The 21,850-nt window shown below is 45.7% G+C and overlaps 1 protein-coding gene across 1 annotated transcript in view; it reads left to right on the forward strand.

Annotated features, from left to right (window-relative positions):
* RBM44 (RNA binding motif protein 44) overlaps window positions 1–21,850 on the forward strand; it is a 1,989,784-nt gene that overhangs the window by 762,072 nt on the left and 1,205,862 nt on the right. Inside the window, exon 9 of the mRNA XM_086956335.1 lies at window positions 16,491–16,546. Coding sequence (XP_086812461.1) covers window positions 16,491–16,546 — 56 coding nt within the window. The remainder of the gene's footprint in view (window positions 1–16,490; window positions 16,547–21,850) is intronic.

The raw sequence follows: 21,850 nt of genomic DNA on the forward strand, positions 1-21,850 counted from the left end.
ACGCAGATCGTGGAGATGCTGGGAGGCTGGACTTCGGTGCTGGAGCTGCTCAGGGTCAGGGCTTCTCGGACCCCAAAGCACTCACCAGAGGATCCCTCGGCGGTCGTGCTGGATGGAAGTCGTGCAGTTCTGATGATGGCCGGTCCCTCGAGGTCTTGTCGCACCTACGGTTCTCAGCTTAGCTGTAGAGGTAGGTAGAGGTCCGAGGTGCCAAGGAAGCCGGGTCTCGTCGTGCTGGTCGGTCGGATTCCTGAGGAAGGACGTGCAGCAAACCGCAGAGTTCTTAGATGGTGCCTGCGGATGCAGGGTGACTACTCCTTAGCCACAAGGGAGAAATCTTGAGAAGAAGTCGAGAGTTCCTTTTGTAGAAAGTAGTTTCTTGATTCAAAGATGATCTAATTTGGAAGGGTCCCCGCTCCTGCCTTTATCCTAAAGAAAGGGGTGGGTACGCGACTAGGTCCTGCCCTAGGGGTGGGACCAGGAAGGGGGGTGGTTACACCCCTCTCCCATGCCGGACTTTCCCCGGCCAGGGACTGGTGTGCTCCCTGGAACTGGTTCTAGCCGGCAGATGCGTAGTGAGCACCGGGGTGTCAGTCTGCAGTCACCTTCCTGTAAAGCCCTGCCTACCCAGGATACACAAAACCCTGTCTGGGATGGTGCTAGCACCGCCCCTGACAGGAAACCCTTTGTCCAAGCTCTCCTCGCTGGAAGGACTCCCAGCAGCAGGAGGTCTGACTTGTGTCTGTGGTGGCAGCATCCATTTTGTGGAGCTGAGGCTTCAGTTAACTTTAACCGGGGTTCACAGTTACATACATGTCGTGCCCCTCTAGAAGGGTGGGTTGCTAACCCCGTCGCCAGAATTAACGAGGGGTTAGTATTCCAATTCGTATGACACCTTACTCGACATGTTTTGATAAAGCAATACCAAAGATAGCATTTAACCACGATGATTATAATGCACTTAAGAGTATATGGTATGCGTTCTCATGGAACAGCTATTAGGACTTGGTTCCGCAAGCTGCAAACGGGCTCAGCTCATGCCAGAGCACCATTTCACACGATTCCAAGCACTCTGCCTTCAGGATTGTCAAGGCCTGCCATAGGAGTGACTGATAGGAATCTGTGTGTCCATTTTTAGGGTTAGATATAGGTATACTATATCTAAAGCAAAGGGTGATTACACCACCTTGCCCCAGCTGTCGTGCAGCCAGTTGTGTCAGATTTAGATGGCCATCCAGGGGTGGCATAATACATGCTTCAGCCCCTGGTAGGCCCTGGGTACACCTATGCCCTGAGTTACCGGGTCTGATAAGGTGGCCCAGTCCCAATTGGATAATGCACCTAAGGTACACATGTCAATTTAGTGAGAGAACAGCTAGGCTGTGGGTCTGATTGGCAGGCCCACAGCCAGAGAAAGTCGTAAACCAGTGAAACAAAAGCAAAAAATCTGGGTGATCATAGGATTGCAGACCCTACTCTCCTACACTGCTCTGATTGGTTATTGCAAGAATTTGGTCTCTTTTACAAATAGAGGTGGATAAGCTACAAAATCAGATGAGGCCTAGGCCTTTTTTTCACTTTTGGGCTTACTTCTATGGTATTTTTTATTTACTGAGGCTCCCATTCCGACGACTGGGAATGATACAAAGCATGGGAATCTATGAAAGTTCCCAATACTGGGGAACCAAAGTTACAGGTAAGTAACTTGTTTTCTTATCTATTAACCGGTAGGCTCTGCTACAGACCCCCAGGAGGACCTAACTAAGTGCTCTGCCCTGATTGATGTGGTGTGTAACCTAGCCTTGACACACTCTTAACTGATCATCCTCGACGATTTCAACTTGTGGGCTGATGGCCCGCTGGACACGGCGTTAAGGAATTGTCGGAAGCTTGCGCAAGCTTAGATATGCCCCAGCTGATGTTGCAACCTAGGAACCAGGGTGGACATATATTAGATCTACTGTTTGCTAATTCCAACATGGCTACAATCACAGATGTTCTACCACTGTGCTGGACTGATCATAGTCAGTTAAATTTTAGGATTACTCTGCCTAATGTGTGTTGTAAAATTTATCGTCCGAGGCAATATCGGCTGGGCAGAGAATGGGCCACATTGAGTAAGCTTAAAAATCCCTTGCATTGGAAGGACTTAGACAGCCTGGACCCCGGTAGGTCGGTGGACTGGAATTACCAATTCCACTGTGTGCAGATCCGAGACAGGCTTGATGAGCATATTCCTGCAAAGAAGCTAAAAAAGAGAGAGAAACCCTCAGCCCAAAGGTTTAATGAGGAATTGTGAGTGTGAGAAGGTGGCCTGATATGCAGTGCTCACTATTCTAGTGAACACTATGTATCAGTCCAGCAACCCTTATTGATGATTGGTTGTAAGTCAACCTTATAGACCAGCTATCCTAGTAGCGTGGATATGAGCAGTCTAAGGCTAAAGACTCGAGAGGGCGTGTTAAGCCAGCTGTTATACCACACATATACCCCTTGAACACCCAGTGAAAGGACACCACACAAGTGTTATGAAAATAAACAGTGTATTTATTAAAATCACAACAGCCCTGTACTCTTTATGAGGACAGGGTACTAAGCACAAAACAAAACTCTTACGAAAATACTTAAGTTAGCACAGTATATACAAATGCCCGAGGGGCACGAAAAACCATATACTCTGAAAGTGGAATGCGAAATTACTAGCAGGTAAGTACAGTACTAATAGGCTTTGGAATCGCTAGGACTTGACTATAGAATCGTTAGATTACTTCTAGGAGACCCAGGGGACTCGGGTGCAGAAGGTACACTCTCACGCGTGATGCGGGACAAAGTCTATGGTAGCTAGATTTCAGAGTTAGTGTTCTCGGGCGAACCCGACCTGGTAGGAGGAAAACGAAAGTGGATTCTGACCCTTGGATAGTGAGGCTATGCTGGGGCACCGAAATGCCGAAGTTACCTAGCCCAGGGGCTGTGGCTGGATAGGTCTCAAAAGACGTCGGGAATCCTCGTAGACAGACCAGGAGCCTGGAAGGAAGATGCTTGCAGGCGACCAGTGAAGAGAGTTCGAAGTGATCCAAGCCTGGATCTTGAAGATAGATGACACCTGAAAGCAGAGGGGACCAAGTTCGTGACTACTAGCCAGTAGTCAGGTGGCACCAGGAGGGCACCGGATGGTAGTCACATCGACTAGGTGAGTGGGTGACGCTGTGCTCTGCAGATCTCACGGACCAGGAGGCGTTGTCGGCGACCAGGATGGAGGAGCGAGCTGTCCCACGATGGATGAAGCTGTCGGCATCGCTGGACCCAGGATTGGGCAACAAAGCCTTGGCAAATTCAAGCCCACGCGGTGGACTCAAAATGGCGTCTGGGGTGGACCAGGAGGGTCCGGGGTGCCTCTCTTGAAGAAGGAAGCAAGGGCCAGTCTGGAGCAACCAGACCAGCAGCAGTGATGTCGTCGGGCGTCGTGAAGAAGGCCACAAGCCAGCGGGCTAGTAGCCAAACAACGCGGTGAGCAGCAAAAAGCAGAAGGGCCCCACGCAGATCGTGGAGATGCTGGAGGGCTGATCTTCGGTGCTGGAGCTGCTCAGGGTCGGGGCTTCTCGGACCCCAAAGCACTCACCAGAGGGACACTCGGCGGGCTTGTTGTGAAGAAGTCGTGCAGTCTTGGTGATCGTCGGTCCCTCGAGGTCTCGTCACACTCACAGTTCTCAGCTTGGCTGTAGAGGTGAGTATAGGTCAGAGGTGCCAGGGAAGCCGGGTCTCGTCGAGCTGTGTCGTCGGATTCCTGAGGAAGGACTTGCAGCAGACCGCAGTGTTCTTGATGGTGCCTGCGGATGCAGGGTGACTACTCCTTAGTCACAAGGGAGAATCTTGAAGAAGAAATCTTGAAGTCCTTTCGCAGAAAGTCGTGTCTTGATTCCAAAGATGATCTAATTTGAACAGGGGGCCCGCTCCTATCTTTATACTAAGAAAAGGGGCTGACCCGGTGACTAGGTCCTGCCTATGGGTGGGACTAGGAGGGGGGTGGTTACACCCCTCTCCCATGCCGGACTTTCCCTAGGCCAGGGGCTGGTGTGCCCCTGGAACTGGTTCTGACCGGCCTATGCGTAGTGAGCACCGGGGTGCCACTCAGCAGTCACCTTCCTGTAAAGCCCTGCCTACCCAGGATACACAAAACCCTGTCTGGGACGGTGCTAGCACTGCCCTTGACAGGAAACCCTTTGTCCAGGCTCCCCTCTCTGGAAGGACTCCCAGCTGCAGGGGGTCAGACTCGTGTCTGTGGTGGCAGCATCCATTTTGTGGAGCTGAGGCTTCGTTTAACTTTAACCGGGGTTCACAGTTACATACATGTCGTGTCCCTCTAGAAGGGTGGAATGCTAACCCCGTCGCCAGAATTGGCGAGGGGTTAGTATTCCAATTCGTATGACACCTTACTCGACACGTTTTGATAAAGCAATACCAAAGATAGCATTTAACCGCGAGGATTATAATGCACTTAAGAGTATTTGGTATGCGTTATCATGGAACAGCTATTAGGACTTGCTTCCGCAAGCTGCAGACAGGCTCAGCTCATGCCAGAGCACCATCTCACACGATTCCAAGCACTCTGCCTTCAGGATTGTCAAGGCCTGCCATAGGAGTGACTGATAGGAATCTGTGTGTCCATTTTTAGGGTTAGATATAGGTATACTATATCTACAGCAAAGGGTGATTACACGACTTTGCCCCAGCTGTCATGCAGCCAGTTGTGTCAAATTTAGGAGGGCAGCCAGGGGTGGCATAATACATGCTTCAGCCCCTGGTAGGCCCTGGGTACACCTATGCCCTGAGTTACAGGGTCTGACAAGGTGGCCCAGTACCAATTGGAAATGCACCTAAGGTACATGGAATCCATTTTACAGAGAGAGCAGTAGGCCTGGGGTCCTGATTGGCAGGGTCCCAGGTCGACTATGTCAAAAACCAGCTAAAACACAGGGCACAAAGTTGGAGGCAACCATAGTCAGGAGGTACCTTCCTACAGTGAGCACTCAGGATGTGTTGTAAAGTGGCCGAAAAAGCCTGGAGAAAAGGATATAGCGATTCAGATAAAAATGCTTTTAGGAATCCACTTAATCTGTACAAAAACACTATAGCGAAAACTAAAGATGAGTATTTTGCTAATACCATTCTTCTAGCAGCTTATAACACCAAAGCTATATTCAGCTTAGTTAAGAGGCTGTCTAAACCTGACTGTGCTAATAACAAAATTCCAGTTACTCAAGCTTTATGCGATGAGTTAGCTTCCTATCTGGAGGATATAATCGACAAGATAGTTAGGGATTTTTGATCCACCAACAGTGGTGGAAAATCCTGATTCTCAGTTGTCCAATGCTGAGCAGTGTTTTCTGCCATCACCAGACTTTAAGCCCAGCAATCCTCCCATTTTAAAACACGGCTAGCATACTCTGGATTGCTTTCGCATTCCGCACGAGGAAACATTTGATACCTTAGCCAGGGGTATCACCTCTGGGTCCCCAGTGGACCCCCTTCCCCACAGAATCTGGAAGGAATACGGGCCAAGCTCTTTCCCTATTTACGACAGATCTGTGGTCTATCTTTGAGTACGGGGGAAGTCCCTAAAAACTGGAAGGAAGCAGTTGTGACCCCTCTTCTAAAAATTTTTTAAAAAACACGCTTGACCCCGGATGTGTGGCCAAATATCGGCCAATTTCTTAATTGCCATATCCTGTAAAAATCTGGAAAGCATAGTCAGTAAGTCTCTATCCCAGTATCTTGAGGAGTATTCGCTCCTTGACAAGGTGCAATTTGGCTCTCGGCCCAAGCACGGTACTGAAACAGCACTTGTTACAGTGCTTTATGATATGAGGATGCGGGTGGACATTGGCCAGTCAGTGACCTTGGTGCTGTTGGACATGTCAGTGGCTTTTAACATGGTAAACCACGGTATACTGTTAAAGAGACTTAAAGACCAAGGTGTGACTGGTCACGCCCTTGACTGGCTTAGCTCTTATCTAACAGACAGAACACACAGTGTGCCTTCAGCTGTTCTCCGCTAACAAGTCTTCCTTACGACAGGGGGTCCCGCAGTGCTCCGGGATTAGTCCTGTGCTCTTTAACATCTATTTGCAGCCTCTCGTTCCACCTATTAGATCCTTTGGAGTGGAGGTGGTGAACTATGCGGATGACACCCAGCTCGTGTTTTCCTTTGAAGGGAATGATTCCATTTCCCTGGAAAGATTTCACGAGTGTATGACTAGCACCACGAAGTGGCTTAAGAAGAACTGGTTACAATTTAACAGCTCTAAAGTGGAAGTGGTCCTGTGTTCTTCCAGAAGATCTTTTCAGCCTGTTTTACCCATCTTTCAGCTGTCCCCTACTGGCGCACCTATTACCCCTTCTAGCACAGTACACAATCTGGGGGTGATGGTGGATCAGGACCTCCAACTGAATTCTCAGGTTAACAAAACGGTTGGCACTTACTTTTTGCTAATCCGAGTGCTGAGAAAGATCCTCCCTTTTGTGCCTTACTCTGCTAGAATGCAGGTTGAGAGATGCGTAATTCTCAGCAGACTTTTATTACTGCAACTCTCTATATCTGGGTGTGCCTAACACCCTTATTGGGAAGCTGTACAGAATACAAGCCATTGCAGCGAAACTCGCTTTAAATAGGCAGCGAGGGACCTCAACCACATTAGCTTTGCGAGATTTGCATTGGCTGCCGATCCACCAGCGAATTCAATTCCAAGCTCTATGCACTGTCTTTAAGGCAGCTCATGGAATAGGCCCTAAGAACCTGCAAAGAAAATTCAGCTGGTATTCTCCAACTAGAAACCTTTGTTATGCTTCTGCATTTCTGATGAATGTAGTCGGGTTCAGGTGGTCCAGAACAGGTGGCAGATCCTTCTCTGCCATAACTTTTCGCCTATGGAACACTCTCCCTTTGGATCTACATCCGGTCCAAAGTCTTATGGATTTCAGGAAAAAGTTGAAATCCATTTTTCCTTCTGATATCCTCTCTTTCTCCCTTCATGTATCACACCTCGGAAGTCCCTATTAACTTCTGGTGGGGACTCTTTTTTATTTTTTTTTTAAACACCAGGATACTTGTCAGGTGATAGAGCGCTATATTAGCATCTCATTATGTAGTGTAGTTCCTATTTTCCCTATAGGCCCTGCGCATTGGAATAACATAAACACCAGCGTAGAGGTATGACTGAAGTCTTCTAGGTCTCTACTGACTATGTTAGACTTAATTTCGGTTTGCGCCAGCTTGCTCAGAGGTCACTGGAAACTTTCTTGACTAAATAGGAAGGGATCAGCTTCCTTGGCTCAGACAAGAAGTGATTCAGCTTCCGACAACCGCATAAACATGACCACTTTGCTCCCTCGGAATAAGAGTAAATCTCTAGATTCGTGTGAAAACCATAGACAATTATTTCACTCAGACATGCGTTCTTAGTTTCACCAGAGTGCAGAGAATGAAGAGACGGGCCTTTTCAATAGAAGATATTAGTAAAGTAAAATACGTACAGTAAAAGGAGTATTATGTAATAATACTGTAAAAGCATTGATATGGTTTCTTAGCCATAAGATACTTTAAAATGGATAAATATATACATACATATATACATCGGCTAACTTGCTCAACTGGTGCTTCTAAATTCGCCTACCCCGGTGTACCTGACGTAAGCCTAATACTGGGAAGGAGTAAATAAGTAGCAGTTTAAGTTAAGTAGGTTTTGCCAAGAATCTGATTCAAGAATTCTCTCTAAGGGTTTAGTCAGCACTGTACCTTGGGAATAGAATGTAGGAGGTCTGGTATCTCTCTCTCAGGACTCGATATCCCAGTCACCCGCAAGGGTAGGTTGGAAACGCCGGAGGCTTGATTCTCTCGGCAGGAGAGAAGACAGCGTCTTTCTCAGCGCGTCAAAGAGGCGGGCAGCGTCCGTGGGCTTCTCGCATCTGCTGGGCTCCCGGAAAGTAGATAGCTGCTCTGCTCCAAAATTCACCACCTTGTGTTTGCTTAACCCCTTGCTTAACCTCTTCTGTGCTGCACGGATTTTCCCCCGGTGCTGAACGTTCCATTGGGTCTATGGAACCATGACGGAACGGTTCCGTCATAAGCACAGGCCACCTTATGCTCATGACGGAACCGTTCCATCATGAGCATGGAAGGGGTTAAGGCAGCGTTGACATATTTATACCTGAAAGGTGCCGGGTTTGACGTAAGGTTAGACATAAGACGTCAATAAAGAGGTCACTAAGAACTGGCCGTTCTTACAGTGCTTCGCAGGAGTTCTAGGACTAAATCAAAACAAAGCTAACCGGGATTTCCCAGGTTGCTGGAGGTTTGGTTTGTTGACAGAACTCGTTGTGCTTTCTAGGAATCTAAGGAAGTGGCTTTTGTCGTGCTTTGGACTGCAAGGGCGATTTACTAAAATATGGATCTGATTCTTTTGCCATTATATGGATATTATCGAATATAGTCATGCAAGGGCATAAAATGGTGATATTGATTCTGGTTCGTAGATCAACACTCACTCCACGATTTAATGTCCATCAATTACTAAAATTAAGCAATAAAGGTGCATGTGTATTTCAACCACCCCAAAATACATTTTGCAATCGAAATGGTGTATGCGAAATACATGAAAGATCATAGTTACTGTACGTTTTTTTTAAGCAGTATAATCATTCACTAAAAACTGCTTATATATTTAGCTGAAGGATTTGTGAAAATTTACACATGAAAAGTCTCTTAATACAGAAAAGAAGGGCGAGACTATTTCATCACATATAAATACAATTGCTGTAAATGTGCTAGAGGCTGAGGTAATATTGTCTCTAAAGTTCCTAAAAGTAGAAGCTCTGTTCTTGATGAATAGTTCTACTGTAAGCAGAGTACAAGTGCCAAAGAAAAAAGGTAAATATTTTGGGATTTGGAAAAAATATTTTCTCGCCAGGGGAAAAAATAGTTCCAAATGCTTTCAGTAGCTTTGGTTTTATCAAATTCGAAGGCCGAATCAAGAGTTCATGGGAACGCTGTGTGCTTGTTGCTTATTCTTTCTGTTCAGAAGAGAACATCAATTCAGATAAACTCGCAAAAAATGGTCTACATATTCAGGTGACAGTTCGACCAAGTTTAAAAATGCCGCAAAAGTGCAGTGGTGATAAGGATTGCTATCATCTATGTCTGGATTAGCAATGCTCACAGAAGGTCGTACCTGGGTGACGTTGCTCTCATTTCTTGCTTCACTCCCACCTAATCGTAGTGGTGAAGTTTCAACGAATGCCGTCATCAGGATTGGTAACCGCTAGGGACAACACGATTCATGAGCCGTTACAGGACTTAGCAAGGTATCGACATCCATTGATACAGCTGATTGTAGTGTAAGACAGGTGTCCAACACGCATTCTTCTCCGCATAGCATACATCGAAGCACAGGTAAGATGCAGTTCTGCCATATAGGTCTGAATGAAAGAAACCAGGTCATATTAAGATCCAAGGACTTTAGTTATGCTGTCCCGCTAGCGTATAGCTAGGATCGTTTCTTCCATTGTTGCTGGAGTCTTGTCTGTGGTGTGGCTTGCCATATCGGAGCAGAAGGGTCAAAAATAAAATTCCTGCTACGAGTCACAAAAGTAGTGGTAGGCCGCAAAAGACCGAATGGACAAAATTGGGAAAGATGCCCAGGACTGCTTCGAAGGCTGTTAACAGTCCCGAAAAAATTGTCTTAAATACATGTGCGATGCCACTGGTATTTGACATATTTAGGATTTATGCACGGGGCAATTGGTTGATATAAGTGTATGTATCTCCGCTGTTGTCCTTGCAACTTGAAGATCATACGTTTCTTTTGATGACGTCATAGGCACTGTTGTCTGTAAAAGCAGACTTCATTCTGCTTGAAGTATCAATTCGTATAGAAGAGATATTCAAGGGAGGCCAAATCGTCGCCTCGGTATCTTGAGGGCCGTTTGGATACAATACTTGCGTACAGCAAGTGACCATGGAACTAACGCTTACGAGATATGCTTTCCCTGGCACCATGCCACAACAGCTGTGGTCCGTTATTAGAATGTAACTCCTGTTAGAAAGTTGTCTAAAGAATGGCTCGATCTGTGTTGCAGGTGTGCCGTGCTGGTGACATGAAAGGTTATTTGAAGTCCCCTCACAGGCCCCATGTAAATTAATACCTTGGCACAAAGGTATACTGATTAGTGATTGTTTGCAATTATTACCACTAAGAAATAAATTTTTGTCCTTGTCACTATAACATGTGTGTGTAGAAGGTAATTTCCATGATGACTTAATGTACCCTTTACCCAACCTTTCATACTGGCCTGCTGGTATATACTCCTGGCATTTTTTAAATTGGAAAGTTGTTATCGGAATTGTTATTATTCCGTGTATTATCCATTCAATGACGGGTCTTTCTGACATTGTCAATGATAATCTCTCGAGTTTTTCAATGCTCAGAATCGTATAGTCTGCTCCTTTTTGTGCCATACTGATTTGTTTATCAGTAAGGTTAAAGATAGAAAACAATGACGTTGTGTTGATTAAACGCCATGGCACATAGCCAGAACGCAGGTTTTGCAACGTCCAGCCTAGCTGTACAACAGAACGTAATTGGGACTGGCCATGTTGTAACATTAGCAAGTCCTGCTTTATTATATCGATAGCAGATGATACAATACTGTCCAGTGAATATATTCTGGAGGACCGAGTCATTAACCCATTGTCCACAACAGAAAGAGATTTTTCCAAATTAATACGATCGATTTCTTGTATTTTCTCTGCTGTTTCAATTTGCATTACTTTCCATGCCTCGTTGTATGCTCCATATATACTAGCTGCTATGAAACTTTTTTGACGCTGTTTGCGTGGTCCCATTATGAAATCACGCAAGTCAGCACCGTCTTTAAGTAAAGTCAAGTGTTGCTTAATTTCTGCCAGTGTGGATGTTTGTAGCCATTCAAGGCATAGTTTCCCTACACTGTATGTTGTTACTATCCCTGGATGTTGTCTCTGGGAATATCTAGGGTCTGGTCTGGTCATTTTTAATCCCTGTATTTTGTTCAGGAATCTAACTTGACATTTATTTGTGTCTGTTGGCCAGATTACCCACTTTTTCCAATCAGGTTGTGTTCTGTTTTGAAATGAAATTTCGGATATGTCTATCTCAATATCTCTGGTTGTATTGTCAGGTATTGGTTTTGGAATAGACAGTTTGTTTAAGGCCAAGACAGGTAGTCTGTTGAATTGTGTCATTCAAGAACATTATTTGTTCTGGAATCATGCAGGCTCGAAATAATGCTTCTAATTCTTGGACCTGCCATTCTTTTGTTCCCAAGATGGTTTTTGTTTCAATGTTATTTTTCCAGAAATCAAAACCAAAAGTAATAATTTTTTCATAAAACATTTCCGAATAAATCAGTTTAGTATTTGTCATCATGTTTTTTGTTTCTGTTTTATTTAACAGTTTATAATAAAATGTTTCTGCATCACTTGTGTTAAACCCTGAGAAGTATGGGAATTTCTCATAAAATGTTTTTGAACTGCTTTTGATGGGTGTTGCACAATGTTCCCATTGATTATATTTAAAAACATTTCTAGGTTGAGCAGATTTATGCAAATAGTGGTTGTAGCAATACATCTGGTCATAGTTCGATGACCCTTGTAAATAATCATGTTCTGTAAATTTCGCTGACAATACTATATCTGACATCATATTATTAATGCTCTCAAAGTCCCAATCATCAGAAAATGTACTTGGTTTTACAAAGTCACTTAATGCAACCTTGAATTGATGTGGATATTTCAAGAGCTCGACCGGGCCATATATTTCGTAATCCGTTTTGTCCCAAACTACCCCGCCGGGTATTGGAATGGCTGTCACATTCACTGATGATAGTTCTCTTTTCTCGATGTGAGATGACTTGTGTGACTTTAGGACCAAGTTGATGTTCTGACTTGCTGTGTCCATTGTACTGTATTTTCCCTCAATGAATTTTCCCAAACAAAGTACCATGATGAGCCAAAGCAGGAGGAAAAGTACACCTAACACAATCCAAAATTCAACCCATGGAGAAATCAGATAGGTTTCTTTGAGTTGATGAAAGAGTTCTGTTGCTTTGTCTTTAAAAGTCTTTGCTGCTGGCATTTCTTCTGGTTCACTTATTATCGAAATTGATGAAGTAGCCAGATACAGTTCTGTCAGTTATTGGAATTGCTTTTTCATCTGCGCATTCTGAGGCTACATCGTTGTAGACTGGTATTTCTTGACGAACTGTTTCAATTTGGGTTTCAAGAGGCACAAGTTCCCTGGCATTGTTGCATAGTCCGTTTTTATTCACTGCAGCTTTATTAAATGTGATTAGTCTTTCAGTTTGAACCTCTTGGATTGTAGCAAATTTAGGTATTCTGCTATTTCTTGGGAGTCACTGGGCCTACTACTTATTATTGGCCACATGACTGTGGTTTTACCAGGTCGATGGATACAACTCGGTTCTCCTTTTTACCAGCAAACGGCGGTATTACAACTGATCTTGTTCCGTTGATTGCTAAGACAGTTACTGTTTTTCTGTAAGAAGGCCCAAATTCCTTCTTCACCACGATCTTTTCTCTGACCAGATCCCCAATCATTGGAATCCAGACAGGTCTTGCTGGGACAGGTGGTGTATCTTCAGTGGTTGTTGGCTGTTGTTTTATCTTTACGTTGCTCAGGGCTTTTCTTGTTTCATTTAAGTCCTGTAAAACAGCTAAACGATCTTTGACGTCAAAGCATTTTTTCTAATCTTCCACCACTGAAGCTTGACTATCTAGATCCTGAATATACATTCTAGTTCCGAACAATAGTTCGTACAGGCTGAAACCTTAGAATTTCTTGGCAGATTTTTAAGACTACGTTGGACACTTAATAAATGCTGGACCCACCCATCACCCGAACCTAATACCTTTGCCGTTATAGATTGCTTCATGTCTCGGTTTTTTCTTTCCACAATCCCGTTTCCCTCAGGATGGAAGAGACAAGAGTACCGCAATTCAATGCCCATGCTGGTCATGGCCTCCCTATAAGCTAGAGAGCTAAAAGCAGGACCCTGGTCAGAATGTAGCATGGCAATTGCGTATGTGCCGATAAAGACTCGCAAATCTTTTATAACAGTTCTGGCGTCAGCCGAACGAGGGGGTCTGTATTTTTTAAGTGAGTTCAGTCCTAAAAGGAATTAATGGGACACTGGATTTTTCGTATAGATAGCCTTATGCCATCTATTCGAATGGCCATGGCACTACTCCGGACGGCTCACTGCTACGATCTCTGTCGCAGTCAGGACAGCTCCTTACAAATTTGTTATGTTGCAGGCTCAGCCCTGGCCTCAGTATTCTGATTGTAATTCTGTCAGAGATTCTTTGATCTGTTTGTGCCTTGGACCTTCACCCATGTGTGCGTCTGCTATTAATAAGACTCTCCTGTTCGTGTTTGGAATCACTCTATCCCCCACTCCAGGCATTCGAGCAAAAGGAAAGGAGTTTGTGTCAATTACGTATGTATAATTGAGTGGATAGTTCACGGGTAGTGCGACAGTCGCCTTTTGAAGATGTTTTTACCGCCAGCATGGTTTCCCCGTCTATGTATTTTTCTGAATGCTTTTTTGTGGCTACGGAAGCCGGTTGAGTTGCTTCTGCTGTGGCTGTATTAGCCAATGAATGTAGGAAGGTGGATACCTGACTATGGTTACCCCCAACTTTTTGCCTGGTTTTTTGCTGGTTTTTCGACTTAGTTGACCTGGGACCCTGCTATTCAGGGCCCCAGGCCTACTGCTCTCTCTCTAAAATGGATTCCATGTACCTTAGGTACATGTCCAATTGGTACTGGGCCACCTTATCAGACCCTGTAACTCAGGGCATAGGTGTACCCAGGGCCTACCAGGGGCTGCAGCATGTATTATGCCACCCCTGGCTGGCCATCTAAATCTGACACAACTGGCTGCACGACAGCTGGGGCAAGGTGGTGTAATCACCCCTTGCTGTAGATATAGTATACCTATATCTAACCCTAAAATGGACAACTGTATTCCTATCAGTCACTCCTATGGCAGGCCTTGACAATCCTGAAGGCAGAGTGCTTGGAATCGTGTGAGATGGTGCTCTGGCATGAGCTGAGCCCGTTTGCAGCTTGCGGAACCAAGTCCTAATAGCTGTTCCATGATAACACATACCATATACTCTTAAGTGCATTATAATCCTTGCGGTTATATGCCAACTCTGGTATTGCTTTATCAAAACATGTCGAGTAAGGTGTCATACGAATTGTAATACTAACCCCTCGCCAATTCTGGTGACGGGGTTAGCATTCCACCCTTCTAGAACCCCGGTTAAAGTTAACTGAAGCCTCAGCATCACAAAATGGATGCTGCCACCACAGACACAAGTCTGACCCCCTGCAGCTGGGAGTCCTTCCAGCGAGGGGAGCTTGGACAAAGGGTTTCCTGTCAGGGGCGGTGCTAGCACCATCCCAGACAGGGTTTTGTGTATCCTAGGTAGGCAGGGCTGAATAGGAAGGTGACTGCAAGCGGCACCCCGGTGCTCACTGTGCATCTGCCAGTTTGAACCAGTTCCAGGGGCACACCAGCCCCTGAGCTGGGGAAAGTCCGGAATGGGAGAGGGGTGTAACCACCCCCCTTCCTGGTCCCACCCATGGGCAGGACCTAGTCCCGTACCAGCCCCTTTCTTTAGTATAAAGGTGGGAGCGGGGACCCCTTCCAAATTAGATCATCTTTGAATCCTGAAACTACTTTCTACGAAAGGAACTAAAGACTTCCCAAGATTTCTCCCTTGTGACTAAGGAGTAGTCACCCTGCACCCGCAGGCACCATCCAAGCATCGCGGTTTGCTGCCCAGCTCGACGAGAACCGGCTTCCCTGGCACCTCTGACCTCTACCTGCATCATCAGCCCAGCTGAGATTCGTGGGTGTGACGAGACCTCGAGGGACCGGCCATCTTCAGGACTGCACGACGCTTGCCCAGCACGACCGCCGAGGGATCCTCCAGTGAGTGCTTTGGGGTGTGAGAAGCACTAACCCCGAGCAGCTCCAGCACCGAAGTCCAGCCCCCCAGCATCCACGAGATCTGCGTGGGGCCCTTCTGCTCATTGCTGCTCACCGCGTTGTCTGGCTACTTGCCTGCTGGCTTGTGGTCTTCCTGACGACGAACGACGACATTTCCAACGCTGGTCTGGTTGCTCCAGACTGGCCCCTGCTCCCCTCCAACAGAGGAGCACCCCGGACCCTCCTGGTCCACTCAAGACGCCATTTTAGGCCCACCACGTGGCCCTGAAATCTGCCAAGGCTTGTTGCCCCAATCCTGGGCCCAGCGACGCCGACAGCATCAAACTTCGTGGGACAGCTCGCACCTCCATCCTGGTCGCCGACAACGCCTCCTGGTCCGGGAGACTGCAGAGTCTAGCATCGCCCACTCACCTAGTCGAGGTGACGGCCAACCGGTGCCTTCCTGGTACCCTCTGACTACTGGCTAGTAGTACGAACTTGGTCCCCTCTGCTTTCAGGTATCAACGATCACTGATCCAGGCTTCGATCTCTACGAACTATTCATCACTGGTCGCCGGCCAGCAACTCCTTTTCTTCCGGCTCCTGGCTCGTCAGCGAAGACCCCCGACGCCTGTAAGACTTGTGCAGCGCAGCCCTCGTGGCTAGGTAACTTCGGCATTTCGGTGCCTGCATAGCCTCCTTACTCTAGGGTCCCGAGTCCCTCGCTTCCGACTTGCCTTATCGGGTCCGCCCGAGACCACTAAACTTTCCGTGCCCTCGGGCACTTGTTTTAAATTGTGCACTTGAAGTATTTTCTAAGAGCTTTTGTTCTGTGCTTAGTACCCTGTCCTCATAAAGAGTCCAGGGCTGTTGTGATTCTTAATAAATATACTGTTTATTTTCATAACACTTGTGTGGTGTCCTTTCACTTGGTGTTCAAGGGGTATGTGATGGTATTACAGCTGGCTTAACACGCCCTGTAGAGTTTAGCCCCAAGACTGCTCGTATCCACGCTACTAGGATAGCTGGTCTAAGGTTGACTTACAACCAATCACCATAAGGGTCGTTGGAACGATACATAGTGGTCGCTAGAATAGCGAACGCTGCATATCGGGCCACCTTATCACACCAGACTACACACACGGTTATTTATTTTATATTGAGCCGTTTAAAAAAAAAAACTAACTTTTATGATTGATCTGTTGTCTATGTTCACTTTTATGATTGTTAATTTAAATCGAATAAAGGATTGACCGATGTGTGTGTACGTGTGCGTGGAATAAGCTGCAGATTCTCACACTTGCCAAGTTAATATTACAGGGGAGCAACCTTTCCTTACTTGACATGATTTGTAAAGTAGATTATTCAGACACCTTAATATTACGCTTCAAGAAGCTATTTGAGATCAGTATTTAATTTTTGTATGACTATATTTTCAGGACTATGTGCAGTTTAGATCGAGTGCCCTTCAGCCAAAAGAAGAAAGTTCACAGAGGTGGGTAGCTTTTAACTAATAAATGTCGCATTTCAGATTCTCCTTTTCCCATTTGTTACTATTTTGTCTGACTCAAGTTTACATTCAGCGTACATTTTCATTTCACTTTGTTCGAAACAGTCAAGATCCTAAAGGAAAATCCTCCTTCTGACTCAGCAGCTTGTGACACGTGGTGTAACATGTTTGGAATAAATTATTTTGAGATGAATCCGGTGTGATTAATCTGGCGATAATTTCATTTGATGTAAACAAAAGTGATATTTCTTACTTACATTTCCACTACAGAAAAAAAAGAACACCATGCCTAGCAATGAAGTAGTGTTACTCGAAGTTCCTTTTCTTGGTCGTGTACTAGTCCTGTGGGTAATTTTCAAGAAATGAGAATTAAAAAAATGTTTTGTAGGAGACAGTAAAAATCGGTTTTGGCTACCATTAAAAGACTTGATGACCAGTATGTTGTGTCCTTGAAGTGACTGAGCCATACTATGTTGTGGGAAGCACCAACCCCACCCTACAGATCAAAAATAAAGTTAACTTTATAGCTGGGATCAATGATCCTGATGTGTTTTCTCGGGCCCCAGCGTTGTTCCATAGGTTTGCAACCCCCTTTCCAAGTTCACAGGCCGTCGCCCGACCTCCAGCAGCGTCCAGGGCTCCAGTGAGCGCATAAACGTGTGGATTAACATTAAGGCTCCCAGTGTCCCGATTTTACAGATTTTTACAGATAAAGCCACAGAAAACAATGTGTGTCTTGTCTGTATTTATTTTTAAAAGCATAAAAATACTGAAAATTAACTTATTGTGAGTTACTGCATGCTGTCTTTGATGAATTCCAGTACTACAAATGAACAGATAACAATATAGGGAGTTTAAGAAATGATTGAGGTTTTCTTTTTCTTAAATACAGAAATATGTTAACCTATTTATAGTATAATGCTAATATTTACCTGTGGGTGAAGTATTTTGCCATATTTGGCTGCTTAATTTGCTAAAACGCAGCCGGCATCAAAGTATGACAGTATGTTTGTCAGTTATATGAATGTGGAAACATAAAATGTTATGACTCCATTTATTCTCAGAATATAAAATAAATATTGATAAATACCATTTAGGCTCAAAAATGGATAAATACAGACGGAAATGTTAAAAAAAAATACATGCTATAAAACTGGGTGCCTTAAATAACATACTCCACTTTGCACCTGTGAATCCCACACCAATCTTCCCTGAAAAACCACTGATATTTAGAAGTAATGGTTAACTCTGCAATCCATAACTCTCACAAAAGCTGTGCAAACTAACGTGTCTATTTTAAAGCCATGCTTTGAGCAGTTCTGAACTCTGCCTTTGGTTAATGATTTCTGTTGCTGTCAATTTTGGTCATGGAATTAGTATGGGTCAAGAGTGGGAAGATACATAAAATTTAACATGGCGAGAATGGACATGTTACTTTAACCGTGGATGCACAGGCCAGTTGGTGTATGCATCTTACCAATGTTACTTCACTACCTATCTGGCAGCTTCGTAGAAGGCTTGCTTACTGCTATACTATTTAATATATCATTGGTAATTTTTGTAGGCCTGGCATACAACTGAAAGCACCATTTTCTTGTTTGTTGAGTTTGTGTGTCTGATAATATGGGGGGTTTTGCAGGTTCTTGGAGAAACCACTTGAGTGGATGCTTCCAATCATGAACTCTTCCGAACATGCTTGCACTTATGTTATTTATAAGTACATTGGCTGTTTCAAATATTAAACCAGCCACCCACCTACAAAACCACGGTCACTGATTATTTAAGTTGTACTTTAAGATATGAGAAACACCTGCTGACTTTGTCAGCTGGCCACAAGTTCAGTAGGTAGTTCTTGCAAGGATTGCTTACTTCTATAACCAATATTTTACACAATGCCTTATACAAGAAAACTGTACTGATGACTGATGAAAGCAGAACCTCTTTGGAGTATTCCCCTTTCTGCCTTGTGTTTATTGCCTCGTCTTACTGATTTGTGTGAATTGTGAAAAAATTGAGTCAAATTATGAGTTTTTTGAGGGCTGGTACCCCACTTAGGAGGCAGGAAATGGGAGGCAGATCCAAGGTATAGAAGTGGGAGTATAGGGGGTGGAGTAGCGAGTTAAGAGTATTGGAAGACAATTAATTTGAAAAGCTTCAGATAAAATCGTGGGAGTCCTGTGACAAGTATTTAACAAAGAATGGAAATGAGGAAAGAAAAAGGATAGAATATGCAGGACAGGGAGATGCTTGTTCAGCAAATTGCCATTGAGGGACAGGGCGTGAGTGTGAATACATGACAAGCACATGAGAGCGAAGATCGGACTGCATAGAAGGACCCAACAGTTGGTGAGTGTGGTGTGACCGGAATCGCAAAGGGCAAGGGACTAAAGAAATGGAGGACAAAACAAGGTTTACGCATGATTGCGAGTGACCGCGAAAGACATAATATGGATGGGCATGCGTGTAGATTGATATTGTTAAATTATTACACTGAGAGAGAAGCAAGAAAGTTCATGAGGCGAATGCAAGCAGTTCATGAGGCGAATGCAAGCAAATTACCCCAGTATTGGAACTTTCATAGTTTCCCATGCTTTGTATCATTCCCCGTGGTCGGAATGGAAGTCTCTGTAACAAAAATACCATAGCTGTAGGTACAAAAGACCAAGGAAAAAGGCCTAGGCCTCATTCTCTTTTGTAGCATATCACTTTCTTTGTGTAAGAGAGACCAAACTTAGGCCTCAGCCAATCAGAAGTGCCTCTCCACTTAGAACCTTCCTGAAGGAACCCCAGAGCCTCAGATTTTCTACCACACGTTGTGCTTAGGGAGTCTCTTTTGAGCTCTGCTCAACTTCTACTCTTCAAAAGGATTTACTTCAGGATTTTTCTTCAGAATCTTTATGATTCACTTCAGGATTGTTGCTGCCTTCCAGGATGTCGGAAATGGAGAAGAAAAAAGCCCTTTTCAAGCCTTGTTTCACCTGTGGCAAGAAAAGGCTTTTTGTGGAAGATAAGCATAAAGACTGCATCTATTCCCTCTATCCTGACCACCAGGCTGCTGACTGTAAGGTCTGTTGCACCTTTTCAACCAAAACCCTCCGGGACCGTGAGGGTAGGCTCTTGACATGGCTTCAAAAGCTTAAATCCAGGAAGGAGACTGTCTCTAGTGACAGTGAAGATGCAGCGTCGATGTCTTCTACGAGAAGGTCAGTGAAGAGGGGTAGGGGGTTCCCCTTCTCCTTCTATGGAAAGATCTTCAAAGGCTTCATAAAGACCCCTAGTGAGTCTGAGAGCCCAGGTCCCAGTAAATCTCCTCACCGAGGTGTGAAGGAGAGGGAAGGACCAACTACGCCTTCTACAGGTGAGAAGAATGCCACAGCCTTCAAAAACCTTCATCCCAGTCTTCTGAGAGGAGTTCCAAGTCCTCGACGACGAAGACGTCGACGGCTGAAGTTCCGTCTACAAAAACATTGAAATCAGGATTGATGTCGTCGACGATCCCGTTGACAGGGGGTTCGTCGACGGAGCTACCGTCGACGGCGGGGGCTTCACTGCCGACGGAGAATCCGAAGGTGCCGACGACTAAGGTGCCGACGACTAAGGTGCCGACGACTAAGGTGCCGACGACTAAGGTGCCGACGACGAAGGTGCACACGACGAAGGTGCCGACGACGAAGGTGCCGTCGACGAAGGTGCCATCTGTGAGAAGTTGGCCTGATATGCAGTGCTCACTATTCTAGTGATCACTATTTATCAGTCCAAATGACCCTTATTGATGATTGGTTGTAAGTCAACCTTATAGACCAGCTATCCTAGTAGCATGGACAAGAGCAGTCTTTAGGCTAAACTCTAGAGGGCGTGTTAAGCCAGCTGTTATACCATCACATATACCCCTTGAACACCAAGTGAAAGGACACCACACAAGTTGTTATGAAAATAAAAGGATATTTATTTATAACAAGTCTACCCTGATCTCTTTATGAGTCAGGGAGCTAATCACATAATAAAACTCTTAAGAAAATACTTCAAGTTGCACAATTTACACAAATGCCCGAGGGGCACCAAAAACCATATACTACAAAAGTGGAATGCGAAATACTAGCAGGTAAGTAACAAGATCCAGAGGCTTCAGGATCGCTAGGACTACACTACTGAACCTTCAGGTTGGGAGCAGGAGGCCTAGGGAGATCGGGTGCAGAGTGTGCACTCTCACGCGGGATGCGGGACAAAGTTTATGGAGGCTAGTATTCACAAAGTTACTGTTATCGGACGAATCCGACTAGATAGACTGAAAACGACAAAGGATCTGGACACTTAGATAGTGAACCTATGTTGGAGCACCGAAATGCTCGGGTTACTTAGCCCAGGGGCTGCGGCTGCATAGGGCTCAAAAGACGTCGGGAATCCTCGTTAGTCTATGGAGCCTGAAAGAAGTTGTTGCTGGCAGGCGACCAGTGATGATGTTCGATGTGATCCAAGCCTGGATCGAAGATGGAGACGACCTGAAAGCAGAGGGGACTCAGTTCTTAATCACTAGCCAGTGATCAGATGGGCAAAAGGATGGCACCGGATGAAGTCCCCTCGACCAGGTGAGTGGGCGACGCTGGGCTCTGCAGTCTTTCGGACCAGGAGGCGTTGTCGGTGACCAGGATGGAGGTGCGGCCTGCCCCACGAAGGTATCTGCCTTCGGCGATGCTGGACCCAGGATTGGGGCAACAACTCTTGGCAAATGCAAGCCCACGCGGTGGACTCAAAATGGCGTCTGGAGTGGCACAGGAGGGTCCGGGGTGCTCCTCTGTTGGAGGGGAGCAAGGGCCAGTCTGGAGCAACCAGACCAGCGATGGAAGTGTCGTGGTTCGTCGTCGGGAGGGCCACAAGCCAGCAGGCAAGTAGCCGGACAACGCGGTGAGCAGCAAAGAGCAGAAGGGCCCCACGCATATCTCGTGGATGCTGGGAGGCTGGACTTCGGTGCTGGAGCTGCTCAGGGTTAGTGCTTTGGGCTTCTCAAACCCTCAAACCCCAAAGCACTCACTCGAGGATCCCTCGGCGGTCGTGCTGGATAAGCGTCGTGCAGTTTTGAAGATGGCCAGTGCCTTCAGGTCTCGTCACACCCACGAATCTCAGCATGGTTGATGATGCAGGTAGAGGTCAGAGGTGCCAGGGAATCTGGGTCTCGTCGAGCTGGGCAGTCTTGATCTGGAGGATGGACGTGCAGCAAACCGCAAGCACTTAGATGGTGCCCGCTGGTGCAGGGTGGCTACTCCTTAGCCACAAGGGAGAGTCTTCAGAAAG

The sequence above is a fragment of the Lissotriton vulgaris genome, chromosome 2_1, assembly GCF_964263255.1.
Source record: "Lissotriton vulgaris chromosome 2_1, aLisVul1.2, whole genome shotgun sequence".
Lineage (NCBI taxonomy): Eukaryota > Metazoa > Chordata > Amphibia > Caudata > Salamandridae > Lissotriton > Lissotriton vulgaris.